The 23,651-nt window shown below is 33.3% G+C and overlaps 3 protein-coding genes across 9 annotated transcripts; 1 reads left to right on the top strand and 2 right to left on the bottom strand.

Moving 5' to 3' along the window:
* Nucleotides 1–4,682: 4,682 nt before the first annotated feature.
* Nucleotides 4,683–12,422, bottom strand: LOC145088798 (junctophilin-like protein). Of its 6 annotated transcripts, none has more exons than XM_079027209.1 (8): nt 12,119–12,422; nt 11,994–12,025; nt 10,792–10,889; nt 10,598–10,680; nt 10,430–10,507; nt 10,262–10,360; nt 8,640–8,954; nt 4,683–4,993 (listed from the first exon to the last, which is right to left on the bottom strand). In XM_079027209.1, exons 1-7 carry the CDS (start codon nt 12,200–12,202, stop codon nt 8,652–8,654), a joined length of 777 nt encoding a protein of 258 aa, XP_078883335.1. In that variant the 5' UTR covers nt 12,203–12,422; the 3' UTR covers nt 4,683–4,993; nt 8,640–8,651. The 6 variants fall into 6 exon arrangements, 5 of the variants coding, with proteins under 5 accessions (XP_078883335.1, XP_078883336.1, XP_078883334.1 ...); XR_013701217.1 differs by lacking the exon at nt 4,683–4,993 and adding an exon at nt 8,161–8,258 and having other exon boundaries at nt 8,335–8,954; XM_079027210.1 differs by lacking the exon at nt 4,683–4,993 and adding an exon at nt 8,161–8,258.
* On the top strand, nt 5,572–6,090 carry LOC145090149 (uncharacterized). Its single transcript, XM_079028481.1, has one exon. It carries the CDS (start codon nt 5,572–5,574, stop codon nt 6,088–6,090), a length of 519 nt encoding a protein of 172 aa, XP_078884607.1.
* Nucleotides 12,423–14,050: 1,628 nt separating the features above from the next.
* On the bottom strand, nt 14,051–16,357 carry LOC145088797 (putative fructokinase-7). 2 transcript variants are annotated; one of them, XM_079027204.1, is made up of 7 exons: nt 16,122–16,357; nt 15,664–15,842; nt 15,357–15,569; nt 15,030–15,227; nt 14,799–14,939; nt 14,554–14,724; nt 14,051–14,388 (listed from the first exon to the last, which is right to left on the bottom strand). In XM_079027204.1, the coding sequence occupies exons 1-7, from the start codon at nt 16,147–16,149 to the stop codon at nt 14,257–14,259; spliced, it is 1,062 nt and encodes a 353-aa protein (XP_078883330.1). In that variant the 5' UTR covers nt 16,150–16,357; the 3' UTR covers nt 14,051–14,256. The 2 variants fall into 2 exon arrangements, with proteins under 2 accessions (XP_078883330.1, XP_078883331.1); XM_079027205.1 differs by having other exon boundaries at nt 14,608–14,724; nt 16,122–16,355.
* Nucleotides 16,358–23,651: the final 7,294 nt, after the last annotated feature.

Raw genomic sequence — 23,651 nt, 5'->3', positions numbered from 1 at the left:
TTAGGAGAGAATGTAGGTCGGCTTTACAGTTGATGACTTTATGTGGATGCATTGTATATATGATGGAATATGTGGTATAATGAGGAACTCACTAAGATCTATGCTTATAGTTGTGGATAAAATGTTTTGCAGGTGTTCATGACAAGAGCTCGGCGTGACTATACACATGCATCAAAGATAATGATTTTTGATGTCCTGTAATTCAACTCTGATAACATTAGGGTTTCAAACAAATTAATGTCATTTATTGCTTTTAAGTTAAAGGTTTTTAATTGGTTAATCTGTTTCCAAATGAAATCTCTTTGTAATTTTTGGGTTGTTACACCTTAGGCACGGTGCGTCCCCAGATAAATATGTTTTATTTTCGAAAACCCTACTTGGTTGACAAGCTCCCTAACTTGTGCAACAAAAAAAAGGAAACATGAACATTTTTTGAATTTTGGATAATAACCTCTTGATTTAAAATATTATTTAAATAGGATTTAAATTAGAATATTTAATTTAAGATAAGTATTAAGTAATATTGGAATAATATTTAAATCTGAATATTTATTTATAATTTTAAATATTACTTAATTAGAGAATTAAATTTAAATATTTCTAAGGTAAAATTCAAATTTAAAATGTTTAAATTTACCTACATATTATAATAAGATTATTATATGTATGAGAGATTATTACAAACATGTATCCTCACTTGTTTAGCAGAAACATAATGGAAAAATGTTATTGAAGCGCAATAAAGTTTTGCAATTTGTCCGATTTGGTCACTAATTTTTTTTTTGTGCGCGCAATAGACCATTAAACTCATTTATGACCTGTCAATTAAGCCATTTTTCTCAAATTTAACTATCTTACCCGGTAAAAAAGTTGATGTGACATTAATAATTAATTTGTATTTATTTTTTGGTAGCCATGTCATATAATCCACCTAGATAAAAAAGCCACGTCATATAACAATTTAACGTCATCCATCCTTTTTCCTAGTTTTATTCTTTCTTCTATATTTCAGTATGAGTTTTGATCGTATAACACCCAACATCACTCCCACCTTGAATTGTTGAACACCCATATCTCTATCATCTTAATCAACCATCATCTCCATCCTCCACCTTCATCTTCGGGATCCACTTCTCACATTTGAATTGACCAACAATTAGAAGAAGGTTCTTACTACTACGAAAATGGTGAAAAACCTGCAATCGATTATAGCCTGAAATTTTCATGGATTTGTAAGCATTGGAAACTATAGTTACAAAAAATCAAGTCAATTAATACCTTTTTGATGAACAATTGAACAATTGATCTCCGTGACCTAGATCTCGTAACCAGATATAACCTACTTAACATTGCCGTTCTTACAATCGCCACCAAAGTAGCCACGTTTACTCCTTTGCTTGTTTGTATCGGTGCAACTACCACGTTATTCACCGCCGCTTCAGAGCAGGAGGTTGCCTTAGCTAACGCCATTGGTTTTCTCTCTCCATCTACGGGCAATTGATTGTTCTCTACACGAAACCAAATGATGTATCTCTTACACTTCACTTTCACCAATGTTAACGTTGTTTGAGAGGAGGAAGTAGCGGAAATGAAAAACGATGGCATCTTTGGATTTCAGCAACAAAATCTATGGGTCGTGTTCAGGGTGATGTTTTCCAAGGGTAATCGAATTAGGGAAACTCACTTTGGTTTTGTTTTTCACACTTTACTAAACGTAATTTATGTTTACCCGATTCAAGTTCTTCCTAGTACTTCTTCCCTACTGAAAATGCTTATGTTGCAGAAAATAAATGGGAAGTGGAGAACATCGGGTAGGGATCATCAGATGGTGGTGGTGGTTGGAGGAATCTGATCGTGACGGTGGTCGAAAGCTTTACATCACAATATCAAGGAAGGATTCTTCCGCCATAACTATAGAGGAATCTCCTGTGGTGGTGGTCGGAAGCTTGGGAGCATCAATGCACATACTATCAATCTTCCTCTCCTCCTGTATGAATTTAGGGTTTTCTTGTTTGTGTAGAAATACGTAGGTAGTGCTTCGTTGTCTTTAGTTTTAACGAAAGATAAGGGATGCATGAACAGGAAGAGGACCAGTCGCCATATTTTTCATCAAATAATAAGCGATTGTAGTGGTGGGAGAACGGTTGTTTTTAGAATGAAAAGTTTGTTTAATTTTAAGGGATGCAAAATAAAAAATAATAGCCTTGTTTTAATTTCGGAAGAAGATGTCATCGTCATTTTTTCATCTGAGAAGAAGAAGGTGAAGCCCTGTTTTAATTTAGGTTTTAATAAGGGGAAAAGCCACGTATACCAAGGATTACTTTTAATTTTAAAATAAAAATAAAAAACCATATACACTAAGTGTAACCGGTAAAACCAAAATAATATTGGATCATTCCCCTATTTAGCAGGTAAAATAGCACTTTAGTGACCTATTGCACAAAAAAAAAATTAGTGACTAAATCGGACAAACTGCAAAACTTTATTGTGCTACACTAATATTTTCCCAAACATAATTAGTCAAGACAAGGCTAGGCTCACCAAATCTAATGCCTAAAGATAGGTTTAATGAGGATTCTTCGATTCCTAATAAAGTCGATTTTTAAAAGTCCTTAGGCTTACCACCCTCACCGACTCTTTGCGTTTTGAGATTGGTGTTACCGAAAGGGTTTGATAGGATGATTGTTTGAAAGTTAAAAGTATTAACTAAAGTATTAAAACAAAATTCTCGTTTTATTAAAAATGTGAGTCGTATGCTACTCGTGAAAACACACATTTTCTTTATATTATGTTGATGGAGCATGTATGGTTAACCACCATGCCAATTTGAGAATAATTTGGATTAATGGTCACTCACATGGTTGATTTACCATCTATCCTATGATCTACAATATCCTCGTTATAGAATAGAGATGGGCATAATTCAAGATTAACATGTCATTGACCCCACTCAATGAATCTCAGAAGATCATGTTCACGGATGATGATATTAGCTTGATTACTTTTAATTGGATTAAAAATAGGTCCAATTGTAATTCTATTGGTTGGCATGCTTGAAACTCCTCCCCTATTTTAGAATGTTTCTTGTAATTTGGCTAGAGTTTCTCGCTTGTGCCTTTCAAATCTCTCTTGTTTTAATGATATTTTTCTGCCATTCCAAAAAATGTAGAAGTTATATTAATTAACAAATAGCAATATAAGTACTAAATAATGAATACAATACTTTTACACCATCAATAAATTCTTGATTAATTCTAATTTTTTTCAGTATGACGTAACTCTTCTTGAAGTCTACATGTTTCATATTAGAATCGGATATCCATTTTTGTAAGTTTTATTTAGGGAAAACGACCTAAAATGGTAATATAGTTCTTATTTTGTACATGTTTACTCATTGTTTTTCTTTTTTTGTGTAAAATAATCCGTTGAACTTATTGGTTTCGTACACATTCAATCCTTATGACTGACGACGCTATGTTAAGTTCTCAGTTCGTATATATATATATATATATATATATATATATATATATATATATATATGCAAAATAAGTCCTTGTTGATTTTGTACACATTCAGTCCTTATGATGAGTTTCTTCAGGTTTTGTTCACACGACATCCTATGTGAGACAATCATTAATGAGATGTGCTCATGCGTGACTTGTTTGGGAAGTGGAATAATGTGTTAATTGTTGTGGTTTTGGTAATAGCATTTCATTTTTGATATTAGTAACTATTATAATACAATATCAACTATATTTAATATCAATACAAATTTCATTCAATAGCATACTAACTAGATTACATCATGTGAAGAAATGTGGCATATTTAGTTTCAATACAAATTTCATTCAATATCAACTATATTTAATATCAATACAAACACATTAGCCATAATGATTTCAATTATTAGAAATAGTTTCATCATTCACAACAGTTAGTAGTATTAGTATTAATAGCAGTCTTTTTGGGTTACACACAGTGGCATATTTAAGTAATTATTGGCAAGAGAGTTTATTGGGGATCGAGTTTGTTAATTTATTAATGATTAATACATTAATAGAAGTTCGATGTGTCTCCTTAGTCTTTGTGAAATAACCCTAATCGTTCTAGGGTTTTAGTATTATGAGATTCAATGTGGTTGAGACAGGAAACCTCCCTTTTAACAACTGCAAGCTCACATTCAAAATTCGGGGTCAATTTGAAAAGAACAATAAACTAATTTGTTGAAAAATGGTCATAATCGAGTTGGAAGAAAGCAATCATAAAGAATCTCGTTGTTTGCTATGAAGATAGATGAAACCGAAGTTGAAGACATCTTCTTCATGGAGAAAACTAGAGCACTGACATTTTTGACTTATTCATGAATTCGGTTAATGATATAAGTGAGGGATGAGCCACGTATGAGCACACCTCATTATAATTGTTCCATGTAGATGCCAAGTAAGCAAAACCTAATGAAAATCGATCATAATGACTGGATGTATACAAAAAAAATAACAATAAACATTAAGGACTAAATGTATACAAACTGAAAACTTAAATTTGAATAACTAGTCATAACATGTACTAGTCGGTCATAAGGACCGAATGTATACAAAACAAGTTAAATGACTTATTGTACAAGAAAAAAATAATAAAGACTAAAAGTGTACAAAAATGAAAAATATATTGCCCCTTTTAGGTAATTTTCCATATGGAGTTACAAATAACGAATATAAATTCATTTTGCAAGAATTACTCAAAGAGAATATGGTTAGGATAGCTTGTAAAGTAATTGCATGAGATTTCCTCGGGTGTGTATTATTTGTATTTGTTAGAAAAAAACATTAGGCTACACAGAGTCGAGTCGCCAAGGCTCGCCAAGGAGTTGGTACACCGCCCCCTAGCACTCACTATGGGGCTCGCTAAGCTGGATTCGCTAACACCTTAACAAGAGGAGAAAGAAGGCAAGCATGCGTGTGATTGGTTGATATGTCTTTGACCGGATTCTTAACTGCAAACCCAAAATTCAATAAATTTTTAACTATCTTCATAAATAAAAAAAACATTTTTACCACCTATTATTCAAAATTTCAAATTATTTCAACAACTATAGATTAAACTACACTCTCAACATTTCACACACACAAAATATCATTACCTCTCTCACAAATACTCTCAATTAACCAAACAAAACTGTCTGCATCTACCCAAAACAAAACCATAAGAAAAAAAAAAACTTCAAACCTTCCATCATTAAACCTTCCACCTCCAAACCCTCAATCACCAAACCTTCCATCACCACCATGTTATCGACCTTCATTTGATTAGCTAATTCATTCACCCGCTAGTTACTACTATCCTTCTATGGCTCCACAAATATTTTCATTCAATCCGTATTCTTCTCAACCCATGCCATTTTACTAAAGTCAACCCCAAACTAATTTTCAATCCCAACTAATGTCTTGTCCAAATTTCGATCTTGATCCGTTTGAGACGGTTTAAGAAATCCAATTCTTTTCACAACTCAACCCCAAACTAATTTTCAATCCAAACCACGCCGCCTAGTCGGTGAGTTAACCGATTCTTCGGATGAATGCCACGTTCAATAGTCGTTTCAAGAGCCCAAAGTCGAATCAAAAGGAAAAAAATAAAGGAAAAGGGAAGGCTCCATCCAAAGGATTGATGGATAATGAAGAGAGGGCAATAGCCCAAGCATGGCTTGATGTGTCGGAGAATCCGGCAACGAGTGACAACCAAGATTCGATAACCATTAAAAATAGAGTTTGGATTAGTTTTTGCGTCCTAATGAAAAAGGAGCACCACAATGCTAATCAACTTTACTTGAAATGGAGGACCACCAACAAAGCCTTATTGGAGTTCAATGACATCTACATGAACGCAACCTGCAACCCCCAAAGCGGTGCAAATAAGGTGGATGTTCTATCAAAAGTTCGTAAGATTTATAAGACGAAAGTCAGAAAATCTTTTGCTAATGAGGCATTTTGGAGAGTTGTGAAGGACAAACCAAAATGGCTTAATCTAAAAAGTGTTGATGATTACGTGGGCATGTCCAAACGAAGCAAAACTTCCGAGTCAACCCACAATTAATCTTCTGATTCGCGTATCGGAGAATTGACCTCAACAACGACGATCCATATGAAGATCCAACTCGTCTTATGGGACGAGACATAGCAAAAAGAAAGTTGAAAGGAACACAAAGTTCATTGAGTGAAGTAGAGGAGATAAGAAGTGACATCAAAGGGTTGGACGTTAAGCTTGAGGGTCTTTTTGGAATTGGGAAAGGAAAAAAAAAAAGAATCATCCACTAAAGCTTTTCTTAAACCCGAGAAAGGATTTGTCCGAAGAGGATTGTCTGATTTTTAACAATGTAAGGAATGATATTGCTCAACAATACAATTGGGTTTTTTGTAATATTTGTTAATAAAAGTTTTTAACGAATATTATTACTATAAAAGAATTGAAGCAAACTTAGGTTGATTAAAGGAAAAAAATAAAAAATAATAATAATGAATATAAGTAATGTGAAAAAAGTGATGTAAAAGAATAGAAGAAGGCAATGAAAAAGGTCTGACTGACTGAATATGAATATGTACGAGTAGGACTACCAGTTTCTGGGCAGCAGTGAACCAACCGGCGTTAATCATGCAATTATACTCCATGGACCACCTCTACCAAACCAGATCCATTCACCTGCCAAATACCCATCATCTTTTTATCTTCTACACATTTCTTCTTCTTATTTATTTATTTTTTAAACTTAAAAAACTATTCACTTACTTACAAAATTATGGTTTGTGTAGTGTGGTTATATTTTGACTGAAGACTTGACAAATGTTGAGTTTAAAATATTAAATGCGTTGAGAGAGATTACCCTAATCCAGCCCTTTTATTTTCATGTTAGGTCGACCAGTTAGGATTTAGACCTAGTAAATAACAAGAAAGAGGAGCTACAAGGGCAGAAAGGAAAAAAGTGAAAGAAATGAAAAGAATAGGGCACTAACAGGTGTAGGGGCAAGATCATTAGGAGGGATTAGATGGTAAATTATTTCCACATTACAAAATAATTCATTCCAAAGCTTTTATTTTAATATGATTTTGGATTTGGGTCACTCCAATTTATCTTTTAAAAAAAAACTTAGTTTCAAGTTGGAATTTTCAACCCTAACTTTATTTATTTATTTAAATGGGTTGAAAACTGGTACCCAAACATGTTGTATTTATTGACGGGTGAGTTTTTGTGTTTTGATTTTTGATGGTGTATTTTCCTCCAACAAATATATATATATATATATATATATATGCAAATTTAAGAAAAGGAAGACACAGTATAAGGTAAAAAGGTAGAGAAATTTATGGTAATGTAGCATGTATGAATTAGAGCTGCGGTGGATGTGGATGTGTATGACAAAAAAGCAGGAGGAAGGACGACAGTCTTGTTCTTGTAGTTATAGCTGTGTCATGGATTTACGTTTACCAATTACCTACCGTGAGTCGTGATTTATTATTTATTATAATATATAATAAGCCCACAATAAAATTAAAAACTGACTATGCAGCTCAATTCTGCCTTGCCTGTTTTACGCCCAGCCCACATCAATTTTGGTCCTCAGATCCCAGCAGATCTAGTACTACTACAACTACACTACAGGACTAATATGTAAAATATCATTTAAAACCTATGAAGCGACTGAGTGAGACTAATTTCTTACAACTGTCTCTATTTAATTTATCACCTGATTTAAATTAATGCAAACAGCTGAGAACTTCATTTATTCATTTCAGTTTAAAAGTTTAAATTTTACATATTCATACAACATCTTCCCACTCCCTAATTTCATTTCATTTCTCTCCAACATTACCCCACTGGTTCTACATTACAAATGGATTAGTGTTATTATATACAATCATTCACTTGTATGAGATGTCTACTTTAATTCCTTACAATGTTTATGTGGAAAAAAAAATGACTGGTAACAAGATGTTGTCATGTCATGTACCTTATGTATTTACTATATAATTATTTTTTTTCCTGATATGTTACTGTCATTGTTATGAGATGACTTATCACATTTTTTTTTTTTTTTTTTTTTTTTTTTTGTTGGAAGGTCCGAAAGACCCCACCCCGATTTTTCTAGTGATCTTTTTTCAAAGGTTACATAAGTCCAAAGTCAATAATATTTATGTAAAGAATTCCAAAGTTAAAAGAGAGTAGAGTCGAGTAAGAGTCTGTATGCATTTACTATTCTTAGGTCCACCTGATACACCACAGAGGAAAGTGAAGAGTGAAGACCATGTTTGAAAAATAAATAATAATAATAACAATTAATGAACCTGAAATATCAAATCATAATGAAGGATATGATGGATTCTGTAAATTTAAAGGCACCGTCCCCTATGGCTTTGATTTTTGTAACTACAGTACAGGAAAGGAATCTGCTACCACACCACACTGAATGCCACAGCCACAGCCACAGGGTAGTCTACTTACTTCCTAAACAAATCATACTTAACATTGGACGCTAGAATCAATGACATAAAGCAACCCATATTAAATAATATTAAAAAAAAAAAAAGAGAACCTTTTACAAATGTAAACATAATTTTGATGGTTGAAAAATGGGGCGGGGTGTATATACCTGGAAGAAAATTTAGTCAAAGCCAGCACCAGTCCAACTGGTTCCTCTCTTGGGTATTGCTCCAATTCCTCCTCCTTGACCTTTATTATTAGGTCTCCCTTGCCCATGCCCTTGAATTGCATTTTTCTTTTTACCCCTCGTCATCCCTTCTTGTACATCTCCACTTGTCTTCTCATTATTATTATTGTTATTATTAGATGATTCTGTAATAGTAGTAGCTGCAGCTTCCACGCTATTACTGTTACTATTAGAAGGAACCGATACCTCCACACCTGTCCTCCTCAAATTCAATGCAGGTTCCACTGGACTCGCACCCTACAACACAAACACAACACAACAAACCAACCATCATTATTACGAATTCAACTCATAACAATATCATTATTATCTCCTTAATGGAACAAAGTAAATATTTATATATATATTGAACTGAATAAGTAATTGGGAAATATAAAGTACAAATTCTATTATGGTATAGTGTTTACAAAGTATCATGTCTAATTAAACAATGATGGATTGATGATTAGGCATTTGAAAATCATAGTCAACTTTTGTAGGATTAAATATGACAAGGGATGTCTTATTTAAAAAAAAGTATCAGATCTGGAAATAATGGAATGCAAATGTCAGAAGAATGTACAAGTCAAACACAATGTCAGCTGGATGAGTTTAGGTGTAAATTTGGTTCAATTCTCTATAAGCAGCTTCATCGGATAATGCATGTAGAATCCAAATGTTGTTAAGCTTTATAATAGTGTAGATTTTATGCATTTTCGAAAGTAGGTTTCTATATAATGAAAATTTAATAGATGTTATGTGCATATACTTTACACGTATATAAGATGCATGTTGTTATGTGTATACTTTATTAAGTAGATATAGGTACTAAAGTGAGATAGGATGTAGAAGATGATAGTATTAGTATTAGATATGAAACTGAATTAATAAGAATATACTAGTACTAGATTTGTTTTAATTTACATTACAAGTGAAGTGTCATATTGTATTTATTTAATTGTTAAACAACAACACTTTGATCCACTACAATGACACACATATGAAAAACAGGGAAAAAAATAAAAACAACAGCCCAAAAAAGCCTAGGCTTTTTAGCTCAAGCAAAATCCTTGGGCCTTTAACGGGCCAGAATTTCATCCATTTATTCGGGCTTTTTGGCCTATGTATACCCGGGATGCCCATTTATTATCTATCTAGGTCATAAAAAGTTATCTTCTAAGCTAGTAACTTCAAGCTTTTCAAATTAAATTCAGTTTTGATGATTCTTTGATCTTTAATGCTAATCATTCTATGCAAAACTAAGAGCTACTTAAGTTTATGATTATGATTTAAGGAGGCTTTTTAAGAGCTTATTTGAATTCCATACACTAATGAAGAAGGTAGGTTGTTTAAGCTTTTTAAATGACTATAATCAAATTGAAACCCATTGATGATTAACAAACTACTTGGAATTGTGGATGAAACTCACTGTTAGATTCTTTCCCCACATCATATTTTCACCAACTGATTCATTTCCTTATTTTACAAATTCCCTTTTGTGAATAGTATAGAAAATTAAACAAACATATTATTGCATTAAAAAAGGAAACAGAGAGAAAGCTTACAGCTCCCAAAAATGCAGATGACCTTCTTGGATTCAAAGCCTCTAGCCGCCTTTTTAGCTCCTCTAGTCTAGCAAACTGAGAGCTACTGCTTTCTTGGACCTATAAAACATAAGTGAGTATACATTATACAATACACTGAAAACAGAAAAATAGTGTTATGTAGAGTACCAAATTATTCAAATCTTCACATAGTTTCTGCTTGAGTGCTTCTTCATCCTTCACTGCCTTTGATGCAGCTTCCAAAGCCTGCAACATATAAATATAAATATTGGCTATGATCAGCTTTGTAAATGAGAAGGACAAAAGATGAACATATATCAACAGAAAGACTCAAACCTTCTTTGCTTCTTCTTCCTTCAACTTAGCAAGACGAATCTTCTCTGTTGACATTTCGATTTTCTTCCTCATATGTTCAAGTGCTACAAGGTGTCAAGATGTAAATGAGAAAAAAGTAATACTTAGGCACACAAAATGACAAAAGTGAAGCACCATTGCTAATGTCAAAAACAAAAAGCATATAATGCACCAACCAGCTTTCTTTGGTCCTGCTGTGAGTTTCATCTCCATTGTGAGACCCGTAAGCTCTCGCTCAACATCACGGATTTTGGAATAATTCTCTTCAATGTATCTGAAAGTTCCAAGGGCAAATCAGGAAGAATGAACAATAAACAAATATGTTGTAGAAAAATATGCCTAGGTAATATTAACATGATGTAACATCAAGAAACACATGGTAATAATGACTGATCCTACTGATCATCAAGAAACAAAGTTATTTATACTTTATAATACAATCTACAATTTCAGGATAGATATCTTAAATTTATTTGTAAACATGACATGATACTAAAAATCTAGAATGACTAATGTGGGTGCACAAGATATATTAGACATTCATGATGTCCTACAATGAAGTTCTTTTGGTTGCAGCTTTTTCTCCTCTCTTTCACACAATGAAGTCAGAACATGTACAGTTCTTCCATCGATGAAAATATGTAAATGATAGTGAGAAGCAAACTATGGAGTGACATACTAGATTCTCAAAAGTTGTTTCTTACATTAGAATACTATGTATAACTAAAACTTTGGGTAGGTGGCTTGTAACATTATACCATTTCTGAACTACAGATATTGAAGAGTTTATATGTTGACATTTCATGGTCATTTGTGAATTCTGAGTAATATCAACCTACATAGTAGCACTTTTAGTGGCCAATGTATTACATCAGCTAAACAAAAAGCTTCTCAATTTACTCGAATTATAGATAGGAAGATGGTCAACATTATACGATGAAGGCAAGGAAGACAGGTATCCCAAGTATTACAGTGATACTTTTTGCATCATTCTAGAAAAGATCATCAAATATGGAGAGAAAAATCCACGCACACATCAAATCAGCAATCATTAGCAAGTTTAAATGTGGTTCCCTTTAATCGTAGAGATCAAGGAATTGATGTCAATTCTGAGCATTCTTAAATTGTTCTTTTTATAGCTGAAGTTAAGCACCTAAGCAGCGAAACAGATTTTATTGGCGAAATAATTGAAATTCATTCTATTAACATCCAAGAAGACCAAAATAAGCTTCAAAAACCTAATCAAACAGTACGGTGCTACTATTTATAATATTTAGTCTGAATTACGGGTTTAGCAATACTAGAAATATAGTATGCGAACATGCAAATGAAAAATCAGCAGATCGAATAACAAATTCATAGGTGGAATGAAACGTACTTTCTCAACTGAAGCTGCTCCTCTTCAATCATCTAAAATTAGAATGACATGGATTAACATTACCACTTAGAATTATAAATCAGTCAAAACCATGAACATATAGGCCATAGGAAATCAACACGCACCCGCTCGGTGTGGGCGATGACAGGCGATTCGCGAACGAGACCATCCGGACCGATCTCCGTGACCAACGAACGATCAGTTGCCATTGTTGATGGTTGTGGATCTGTCTGATGGATCGATGTTATGAATGAATCTGGATTCCAAAGAAGATAAGTGGTGGTTTACTGGAATCAGGGGAAGTTGAAGGACTGAAGGTAAATCTGGGTGGTAGCATATAGCAAGCGTGAGGAGATTTGCAATTTCAAACAACTGCACATGCCATAGCTACCGGTGGCACGATCAATTGCGGGATTTTGTTTAGAGTCATTAAACTTGTATCAACAATTTTATTAAAAAAATCGAATTAAACATTCTTTTATGTATTTCTGATTCGTTAAAATCATAGTTTTACAATCATTTTTCTCATATTTATCTAATAAAACGAAAACTTCTGTAAATGTAAATGTAGGGGCTTTAATGAACTAAGAAAAATATAAAATCAAATATTTTGGCCAAATTTAAGGGTTTTAATAAACCAAAAACATGAAAAATTAAAAAAAAAAAAAAACCTTATAAATTTATGAAAAAAAGTAAAATGGAATATTTCTATCAAAATTAAATACTTTTATGACATTAAGCGGTCCAATAATTCATGTTATTACCAACACAGACCGAACTTTTCAAGACCAAAGTTTTCGACGGTCGGATTATTGTCATTGGGCCAGACCTGTATGCACTATACACCTTCAATTGTGGGGCCTAACGGCCTCAAGGCTCAAGCCCTAAATGGATGATCATTGCTTTTCCTCTCTATCTTAGATAGAGGTTTACATTTGCCAACTAGGGAAATGATTTTTTTTTGAGTAAATTACTGAAATCGTCCTGTGGTTTGGTCAAAATTATACGTTTGGTCCCTAACTTTTTTTTGCATTCGGATCGTCCCTATGGTTTGCTTTTGTTGTGTTTTTCGTCCCTATGGTTTGGTAAAAGTTGCATGTTTGGTCCCTAACTTTATGTATGTAAGGGATGAAAAATGTAACAAAATCAAACCCCAGGGAAGATCCGAGTGTAAAAAAAAAGTTAGGGACCAAACATGCAATTTTGACCAAACCACAAGGATGATTTCAGTAATTTACTTTTTTTTTAATTTTATTAAATTGGTTTTGTTTTGTTATGGGTTTCAATTAAAAATTTAAAACATAACCAATATTGATTGGTTTCTTGGAGTTTAAATGCTTGACCGGTTTTGATTATTGAAGAACTATTTTTGAAATAATCGGTTTTGGTTAAAAAACTTGTTTTTTACTAAACTTTTATTCCAAATAATTACTATCGTAAGAGGTAAGAGCATGAAGACATGATTTACGAAAGTCGAAGGGGGTACCCTCCACACTTTGATGTGTTCGTATTTTACGGCAATTTAGTAATGGTTTAAGAGCTATATGTTGCATTGGTGTGATGAAACATTGACAAGGCTATGCTAAATCGTTCTTTTTGTTGGTGGTGATGAATCACAGAATCAGTGATGGGAGATAAAAAAAAAAAAAAAAAAAAAAAAAAAAAAAAAAAAAGTGAGTTACTGTGACTCCAATAATGGCTGCAATAGTAGGAATACCTTCGAGATTGATCTTGAAGGATTTGGATTGTTTTTGCTGTCAAATTGAAAGATAAACATATTCACACATTAGAATGGATGATCGAATTCATAGGGTGGCCGGTTACATTGGTTGTGTTTTGAGAAAATCAAAAGTTCCAATGGGTGTTGGTGGTGTATGCATAAACTTGGATGTTGGTACAATCGTAAACGGTCACTGAAAAAACCGAAAAAAAAAAAAAAAAAAAAAAAATCGGGTTTTTTTTTTTCTCTCAGTCGGGAAAAACGGTTTGAATTGTTCACCTCTAATCTAAGGGGTGGTCGGTGGTGTGTTGTATAGTGCCATAGAAGATATCAACAATTATTATAATGCAATATTTATTCCAAGTATTTTAACGAATAATCCATGGTGTAGACTATAAGGAGGACTATTACAAGCATTATTGTTACATTTCAGCTATTTGTTAAACCCTAAACAATAAATCCTAAAGTAAGACGATTACATCACAACCGTGGGATTTACCTAAACATCCATAGCCATAATTCATGTACATTATAGCTCTATATTCAGCCTTCTTGTTTCAGAAATCGGTAGACTTCCTCTTTTGCTGGCATAGCTGGTATCGCACCTTTCTTAGTCACAACCAGTGCTCCACATGCATTTGCAAATAGAAGAGCTTCTCTTAGCTGTGCCTCATCCTAAAAACAAAACAATGGGTTACAAAATACACGCATAAATGCATAATCAGTATGCATGGACAAAATGAGGATGAAAATGACATTTATGTCTTTTTGTACAGACAAAATATCCAGAGTGAATCTCTATACCACCCTTTTGGATGGGACCAAAAATTTCAATTTTACCCCTATTGATAGTAGTCTCGGTCCAATGAATGTCAAATGGATATCAGATGTTACATTGTAAAGATCTTTATTTGAAGCCAGTATGCTCAGAATCCCACCAACAAAAGCATCTCCGGCACCCGTTGTATCAATAGACTTCACCTTCACTCCAGGTACTCTACCCTTAAATTGCTAAGAATCATAACAACACATTTTAGAATAGTAATAAATCCTATTAAGCCCATTAAGTAAAACAGAAACAATACCTTAGTGTAATATCTACAACCTTGTGCTCCTTCACTAACAAGAAAAAGTTTTAGATTCGGATGAAAAAGCTTCTTCAACACCACATTATCGTCATAAGGATCATCACCCCCGGTCAAGAACGTAATTTCATCCTCACTTACCTGCCAAGTCATCATCGAATACATGGATCACATCTATGATGTTATGATGATTTGTATATTATGTATATATGAACATAAGTATTAAGGTACCTTAATGACATCAGCTTGGTCCCATATGCTCATTATGCCCTCCCGAGCCGCATCCGGTGATGGCCATAATGGCAATCTCAAATTCACATCATAAGAAAGGATGCTTCCGGATTTCTTGGCTATGGCCATTGCAGCTAAATGTGTTGATTTACATGGTTCCTCTATCAAACTAATTGATCCAAAATGAAATATTCTTGCCTAAATCAATTACAAATTAATAAACCAAAAGTCATATGCTTGCTACCCAAAAATAGCAACATCCTTTCAAAATTTTAAGTATTATAGCATTTATCAAAAAGAAAATGATAGAGTAATAAAGAAGAGAACCTGTTTAATAAGATCCACATCAAGTTCGGATTCATGAAGTAACATATCTGCACTAGGATTACGAAAAAATAAAAACTCCCGCTCACCATCGGATTTGAGACTGACAAAAGCTAAAGCTGTTCTGGCCTTGTGATCAAATCGCATGCCGGAGTTGTTTACGTTGTTTTTCTTCAAAATGTCAGCCAACATGTACCCGAATTCATCATCGCCAACCTGAAAACGGATCCCAGATACAAATCCGGCTGATACTCATGGTTCGTAGTAATAAAAGTTAGAATTTGATTGGATATTTTCCGGCAGCTTTTACCTTGCCAATAAACGCCGATGAACCTCCCAGTCTTGATATACCGACGGCAACATTAGCCGGAGCACCACCGGGAGCTTTCTCAAACGCAGGTGCTTCTGCAAGTGAGACTCCAGAAACAGAAGGTACAAAATCTATCAACATTTCGCCGAAGCATACAACAAGTGATCTCATCGCCTCGCCTGAATCAAGTAGACAAATACAATTACCCAAATGATTCCCAATCTGCTCATTTGTGGAAAACTTCCCAATTTATGTCGACTATGGAAACCCTAAACAGCTCTATATTTAGCCCATGGTTAAGCAAGAAAAAATCGAGAATATTCAAGATGATTCAAGAACCAGAAGATCAAAGAAAACATCCCCCATCGTTTTACAAAGTCCCGCGAAACAACATCATAAGCATTATTATTTAATAATCAAGTTCAAGGGTGTAAGGGAAAGAAAGAGAGTGGAAGAACCTGAAGTTGGGCTTTTCAATTCCGCCATGTGGGTATGAACTATACAACGAAAAGGCACTACTGAGGAGTTATACAAGTAGGAATCAAGAAATACAGAGGGGGAAACAAGTAACTCGTAGCTTTGTTTCAAAAGGGTACCAAGAATTGCAAGTATGGAGGCTTGGAGAAGAGAATGCGAGAAGAAGAAATATGAGGATGAAATTGATGGCTTTCAATCATCTATTCTCTACTCCATTAAAAATCAAACTCATAGGCTGGCACATGTCATTTAAAGACTATTGCCATGTGTATTGTGTTTTTCAATTTTCTTGTAACATTTTCTTAAAATGACACGTATAATTAACTATCTTATATGATTTTTTTTTTAATTTTAAAAAACAAATATAATTATTAGAAGGGATGTAATCCCAAATGGATTATTGTTACTATAATTTGGGGAATTTACACGTTCACTTACTGTTTTTTTTTGTGCAATTATTCATTTCACTTACAAACTCTATTTGAATTACATCGCTTTTAACCAGGTAACCTAAAGAACCTGTATACATATGACCTGGTAATTAAAAAAAATAATACAAAGAATTTCTCATATTTCATGTAAGTAAATACTCATCATCTCCCTTCAAAACGAACCAGCAACCAGATAAATTATTATCACCAGTTTTTTTCTTCAAATTTCACCATGAAATCGAAATCCAGCTCCAAAGCAACTGTTGATCGAGACTGTAACAACATCAAAAAGTCTCATCAACGAGAGATAATAACAGTTATTATCATAGATACATACAGAGAGAGATCAGATGGAGACTCAAATGGATGAACCAGAGACGATGATTATTGAGATAAACTTGATCTCGTCAAAAGGGTTGAAGATTCTTCCATCGGCTGTGATGCGACGTATGCACACCTACGCTCTTACATGGGTGAGTTTGGATGCTAAACTCTATAGCAATCTACATTACGTCGATGACGAAAACCCTACCAAAAGTTCATCTTCCGATTTTCTCAAGATTTCATTAAAGGCGACACCTTCGCCGCCCAATTCAATCTCTATGTCATTGGATACATATGAGACTACTTTATGGGCACCATTTATTAAGCAGTAGCCCCAATTACACCCATAGATCCGACTCCACAATCGATGTTCCGAATTTCTCCGCCATCCGCATATGTCGTTCATCTAATAAAGTTTACAACATTCTTAACATCGTTGCAACTGTTCCCGATAGCTCATTCTCTTCCTTTATCGGAATCTCTGCCACTTGTTTCCGTAAACTAATGGAAAAATACAACAAATTCTTTAATAGAAGGGTTCTTAACTTTTGAGAGAAAGTGAAGTGATTGTGGTGTGAAAAAAGGGATTTTGAGTGAATAAAGATGGTGTTTGTTCTTCCCCGTGAGTGAGATAGAGAGAAAGAGTGTAACATCCATAAAACTCATGAAAATTTTAAACTTTTAAAACCATCCCACAAATCATCATTGTTTACAATTTAGTTCTCAAAACATGTTTAATATTAGAGTTTTCCCAAAATTGTAAATCAAAACACGAGGAGGTGTACGACCACGCCTTCGCCTTCCCGCGATTATCTAAGGTACCTGAAACATAACCCAAAACTGTAAGCCCCCAAAGCTTAGTGAGTTCCCCCAAAATACCAACACATTACATAATTATAACAACAACAACAAACATCATGCATACAGAGCCTTCAGTCTGACTGGGACTCCCCACTGGCCTACTGTCTACCTGGTACGCTCACAGAACCTACAACATGGCCTGTACGCCACACCGGGCCTTCAGTCTATCTGGAATGTTCATCGGGCCTTCGGCCTGACTGGTACGAGCCACTGGCCTTCAGTCTATTTGGGACGCCCTGAGTTTGTTGTCCTTTAGCACAAAGCATGATCGCCTCAACCCAACCACACACAAACTGTGACATCCTCATTTTCACGGCAAAAAAAGACCGATTTTGTTTATGCTTGTTTGAAAATCAGAGTAACATTTTACAGAAAAGTGTTGCGGAATTTGTTCCCAAAATAAAAATATGATAAAGATTTATCAAAACATTTCCATAGAAATGTATTTTATTAAAAAGACTCGGGATGTCATGTTCGATACAGATCAAACATAAACAGTACAATATAAGTCTTACTACATTATTTCATATCTACAGGCCTATATCCGTAATCCCTCATCCAAAACATCACATCTATGCTCGAACGCCACTACGTGTAATACATGAAACTGAGTGACGTCCCGAGAGAACCCCCGGTCGTCCTTTAAGAATTCTTCTATGTTGTGTTCTCAGGTTAATCTCCAAGACCAACTTGTCAACAAGCGACCAATTCCCTGAAGAGCTTGTCACAACATACACGTTAAACAAAAAAAAAGATACCATTTTCTGTATTTTTTTAAACTTAAATCTTTGATTTTTTTAGAGCATTGTTAATTTTAGTCTTAACATAAATCAAAATCACATGACCATGAACCCTAATAAAAGAATTAAAAGCATGTCAGGAACTTTATTGAGGGTGGCTCTAAAACACTTCCCTAAACGAACATCAAAATTTCATATAAATAAAGATAACAAAACTTACTGGATGTGAGATAGCCGCCAGAAGTTAAGGATTTTATCGGATTTAAGCCACACTTTGAAGATGAATGGAGAAGACACAATAGGTATAGCAGTGCTTAATAAAGAAGGCAGGATGTATAAGTGGTGGTGAACCGCGGTGTATATGGTGGTGGTGGTGGTGAGCGTCGACGTATAAGGTGGTGGTGGTGAGAGCGTTTTCAATCTTAATTGTGAAGAAAAAAGGAAGGAGATGGTCTTTCTTAAATAGTTTTAAAAAGGTGAGCAGACCGATTAAAACACGAACGGATCCAAACCTAATTTGAGGACCAAAACTATAAACCCCCTAAATTATTGAGACCAAAACCTAAAGGTCTAAAGTTCACTATTTCTAAGTCAAATGTCTATTAATATATTTATATAATATATAGTATTGTGACTTTGTATCCTATTCATTTTGTCAAAAGTCTTAATTTTCATATTAGTTTAATAAGTACAATAAGCAATTTCCAAATACTTAAAATCGTAGGCTACATTTATCATTTATCATTTTTTCAACTCTTCATTATTTATAGTTGTGTTTTCTGGATGATGAATATATTTAGACTGAGCTCTGACAAGAATTTATGTAGATGCACTCATCTGGGAACCAGATGTCAGGTTAGTTGTCTAAAATTTTGTTTCTTTCTAACTTAATAAGCTTGAACAATCATATGTTAGTAAATTTCTTTTTTTTTTTAAAAATAACCTTTTTCATTCTCGTATATGTGGTTTAACTTTTTCACATGTAAATATATTTGAAAGAAATACCATGAACAAGAAATTAATAAAAGTGTAATTTATCTCTATCTACAAGTACTTATAACTCGTTTCCCAATTTGTATGTTAAACAAAACATAATTCACAACAAATCAATAAAAATGAATTCTGGCATTTGTTCTTATATACATTCTAAACTCTTCGACAAATCTATAAAAACAAATATTGATTGAGTAGTTTTATCTATTAGAAGTGGCGACAATTGCTTATGTCCCTCAAGAAGTATTAAATTCCTCTCCTATAAATACTGGCTGAGTATTTTTCTATCTTATTACTATCATTATGTTTGTTTTTCATAATATAGAATGACTCTTTTTGTGAATTTTTATATAGTTATTGGCATAAATAATCTGTGAAGATTGACAAAATCATACACAAAATAATTGTCAAGTATCATCTTTTGCTCCAAAACAAAAAGTCTAGTAGCATAATTCACCTAAAATATAAAAATATTGTGTAAAATTCTAGAAACAAGAGGTCTAACAGGATCATCTACTCATATAGGTCATCTAATTTCCTTGGAATCCATAATTACACCATTCAAGATTTAACTTTCCTATCCAATGTTTTAACAATCCCTAGAATCATTTTAGGGTCAAGTAATCATTCATGTTTTAAATCCCAATTATAATAAATGTATCACTTCACGATTCTAGAATATCATTTACAACTTAAAGATGTTTAATCTCAATAGATTATCATGATTTAACAATAGAAGCCACAATTCCATATTTCAAGCTTTATAGTTTCTCATTTAATGGTTATGCATCCACTATGGATTTATTGCATTAAAACCACATCTATGATCGTTGAATCTATATACAAAGCTTGACAACTTCATAATCCTTAATTTAAAATATAGGGTTCATGACTAGATTTTACCCAAACATCAAATCTGTCATGTAAATGATAGATTTGAGCTTTTAACCATATAAATCACTCAAAGAGTATTGTACAAAACAGGATCCTAACCATCAACTTGATTATAAAAACAAATTTAGGTCTCAACATCCGTCATAAATTGAGTTTGAAGATGAACCAATGAATAGTTATACCTTGAAAGCCTTAGATTGCTTCAAGTGTTGCACCAGTTGAAAAATATTTGCTTGAATCAAACAGTAGCATGAATTTCTCTTCAAAATCATCCTAACGTCTCCAAGCTTCTCAAATCGTTGATGTGGAGAAATAGGGAAGACGTGATTAACTTAAACACATATTTACAACTTCTATTCTCAAGATCCCATACTTTGACAATAACAACCCTATTTCACCGACCAGTGGCTTTTAACTTTTGAAGTTAACTCATATAGTTCTTCCCTTTTTCATTATACTTATGTATTATTGTAAAGAAGTGATTCGTACACAATAATTTTTTGTCATACACAACAATTCATACATTATATAGTTGTACAATACAACATTTTAAAACACCAATTGTTTTGTATGGAGAAAAATTGTTGGGTACGGATCAACTCTCATTATTATATTTAATGGTCCAACCTCATTTAACTGAGTCAGACTTTCGGTAAAACACATTTTCCTCATTGACATTTTAAACCCTGAAACTCCAAATGTTATAATATCAACATTTAACTTTTCTAACTACCATTTAAACCACTATTATGATCATTTTTATTATTCTCATTATTCTAACTTGTTTATATATTTATTTGTTACTTTTAGCTTATTAAAATAAAAAATAAAATCAAATTTGCTCAATAATTCTAGCCCAAAAACCAGGTTAAAACCCAAGACTCATTTATTCCTTGTAATATGTTTTTGTATTTGCTCATTTAACTACCTCATTGCTATTTTTTTTTAATAAAAGTATGTCGTTAAAAAAACTCGTGTCGTGACTTTCAGTCTATTGCTGCAATACATGGGCCAGATAGCCGGGGAACTGGTTACACTCATTCAGTGGAAAATTAAGACCTGTCAGTAACCTTTTTGTTTTTTTAGGTTAACCGCTGGAACTGGATTAGCAAGGATGGAAAGTACACGTACGGTGGCTTCATGTAGGAGAATTATATATTGACGATATATATATGAGACTCTTGAACAAATCCCGATCATGACCACATGGAATCGCATTGGCGCCCCGATCGAGCAAAACAAACCTCCTTGCATGGAAGAACGAGGTTGGGGAGGTTGCCAAGTACTCGCGATGAAAAAATTGATCAATGCACACATTTTCTTGGAATGTTCTACGATTAAAGAAGTCTATTTTATTCTCAACTTGTGGCCAGTGAGACAATAGTCCAACTTCTGCCAGCTCGATGGAGTCCTTGTTATCACTTATCTGTCATGATGGTACCATGCATATGGCCCTTGTGTGGGTTATTAATTTGGAAATTTATGAATGATTGAATCTTCAACAACAAGGTGTGGAACAGTCAAGATTTGGTGAGTGATGGGAAGCTATATTAAAGCTTTCAACAAGATCAAAATGCAAAATAGAACGCAAATTGCCCATTACGCGAATTTTTGAACGTCTTGTAACTCTAGCCTTTAGTTAGCTTCTTTCAATAAAATTCTTGGTGTTCCATAAAAAAAAGTATGAACCTTTATATGTTTGACCAAGTCAAATTAATTAAATCTATTGCTCATGATTTTACATAATCTAATTCATATGTGCAGTCTTGTTGAGGTGGATAGATAGCTTTCTCAGAATCTAAGTAATCTCAATGCATTTTCATACAAAAAAAGCTATATTAATGTGTATATATAACTATGTGTGGTGTGTGCGAAAGAGAATGATTATATATATATATATATATATATATATATATATATATATATATATATATATATATATATATATATATATATATATATATATAAAACTGAAAATGTAAGAACAAATCTAGGCTACATATTTATTTTTTCCGCAAAACCCTTTTGTATACAGGCATGACGAGGGAACTTATTATTTATACATGAATATAAACCATCACCACCGCAAATAAAGCAACCGCCGCTGGGCCATATATTTATTTTTGCCGCAAAATCCTCCCGCATACCAGCGCGGGTATATCCATATTCTTAAGTGATTATATATATATATATATATATATATATATATATATATATATATATATATATATCTGTTCCGTTGTCCGGATACACTGTAGCGTTTAAGCGGCAGATTTGTAATATGAGAGAACGTACTTATCTTTATATTAACATATGAATATTAAGATCCTCCACGTTAATACGGGAAAGAGTTTTGCAGAAAAAAAAATGTGGCCCAAATTTGTTTCTTGCATTCTCAATTTCATAATTTTCTCATTTGAACCTTCCACTTGATAGCAACAAGCTCAAAGATTAATGAAACAACCTCCTTGAACATCCTTATTAGTTCTTCTCTGAGAGTTTAGTTTGGCTTTTCCCATAATTAATGAAGCCGCAAGAAAAAAAAAATAAAAAGACTAGTAACAAAGATAAGCGTTAGATACACAAAGAACCATGCAGATTCGGTAGTTTACCAAAATGAAAAACAACTGAGAGAATTGGGTGACAAGGTTTCTGCCCCCCGTCAGAGAGCTGGTTTTGTATTGCTCAAGGTTGCTCAACACAGACCATAAAAGAAGCCATGGCTGGCAGTTAATAGGTCACTGTAGAAAATCAATCAATTGGAAGATTTGTAGACTGTAGTTCAAATGCAGCTCATGATCAAGCAAACACATTTGATAGCTGTTAGGATTGGAGATAATTAATGAAAAACAACGAGGTTCATTATGATGATAAAGGCAAAAGCTTTGCAGATTTCGTTGAGAGAATAATGTGTGCTTGCAGTAACGCTAAAAGAAAAAGGGAAACATGCATGCATGTATATATATACCTACTACAAAAGTATATATATATATATATATATATATATATATATATATATATATATATATATATATATATATATATATATATATATAAGGAAAAGTGAATATACCCTTAAGGGTATATAAGCTTAGGTACCCGAACTCATCATAATACGTCATTTTGTTTGATATATTTATTATAATGTTCTTCAACTTCAATCCTTAACTTGATTTACTTCCAAGATTTTCAAAATTTCATTATTATCTTCCATTTACATCACATCTTTTTGACGAACATCAGTTAGACTATATATATTATAGTTGAA

The sequence above is a fragment of the Lactuca serriola genome, chromosome 2, assembly GCF_051521515.1.
Source record: "Lactuca serriola cultivar US96UC23 chromosome 2, Lser_US96UC23_V15, whole genome shotgun sequence".
NCBI lineage: Eukaryota > Viridiplantae > Streptophyta > Magnoliopsida > Asterales > Asteraceae > Lactuca > Lactuca serriola.
The sequence above is the reverse complement of the archived record's forward strand: the minus strand, read 5'-3'. Positions and strand labels throughout refer to the sequence as shown.

Excerpts from the sequence above, each read along its gene's own strand:
- LOC145090149 (XM_079028481.1), top strand. The coding sequence starts at position 5,572 with ATGAATGCCACGTTCAATAGTCGTTTCAAGAGCCCAAAGTCGAATCAA.
- LOC145088798 (XM_079027209.1), bottom strand. The coding sequence starts at position 12,202 with ATGGCAACTGATCGTTCGTTGGTCACGGAGATCGGTCCGGATGGTCTC. Across the intron at positions 10,890-11,993 it reads GAGCAGCTTCAGTTGAGAAA|ATACATTGAAGAGAATTATT; the intron begins GTACGTTTCATT and ends TGGAACTTTCAG. Across the intron at positions 10,508-10,597 it reads AGGAAGAAGAAGCAAAGAAG|GCTTTGGAAGCTGCATCAAA; the intron begins GTTTGAGTCTTT and ends TATATGTTGCAG.
- LOC145088797 (XM_079027204.1), bottom strand. The coding sequence starts at position 16,149 with ATGGCGGAATTGAAAAGCCCAACTTCAG. Across the intron at positions 15,843-16,121 it reads ATTGAAAAGCCCAACTTCAG|GCGAGGCGATGAGATCACTT; the intron begins GTTCTTCCACTC and ends TACTTGATTCAG. Across the intron at positions 15,570-15,663 it reads CATCGGCGTTTATTGGCAAG|GTTGGCGATGATGAATTCGG; the intron begins GTAAAAGCTGCC and ends ATCCGTTTTCAG.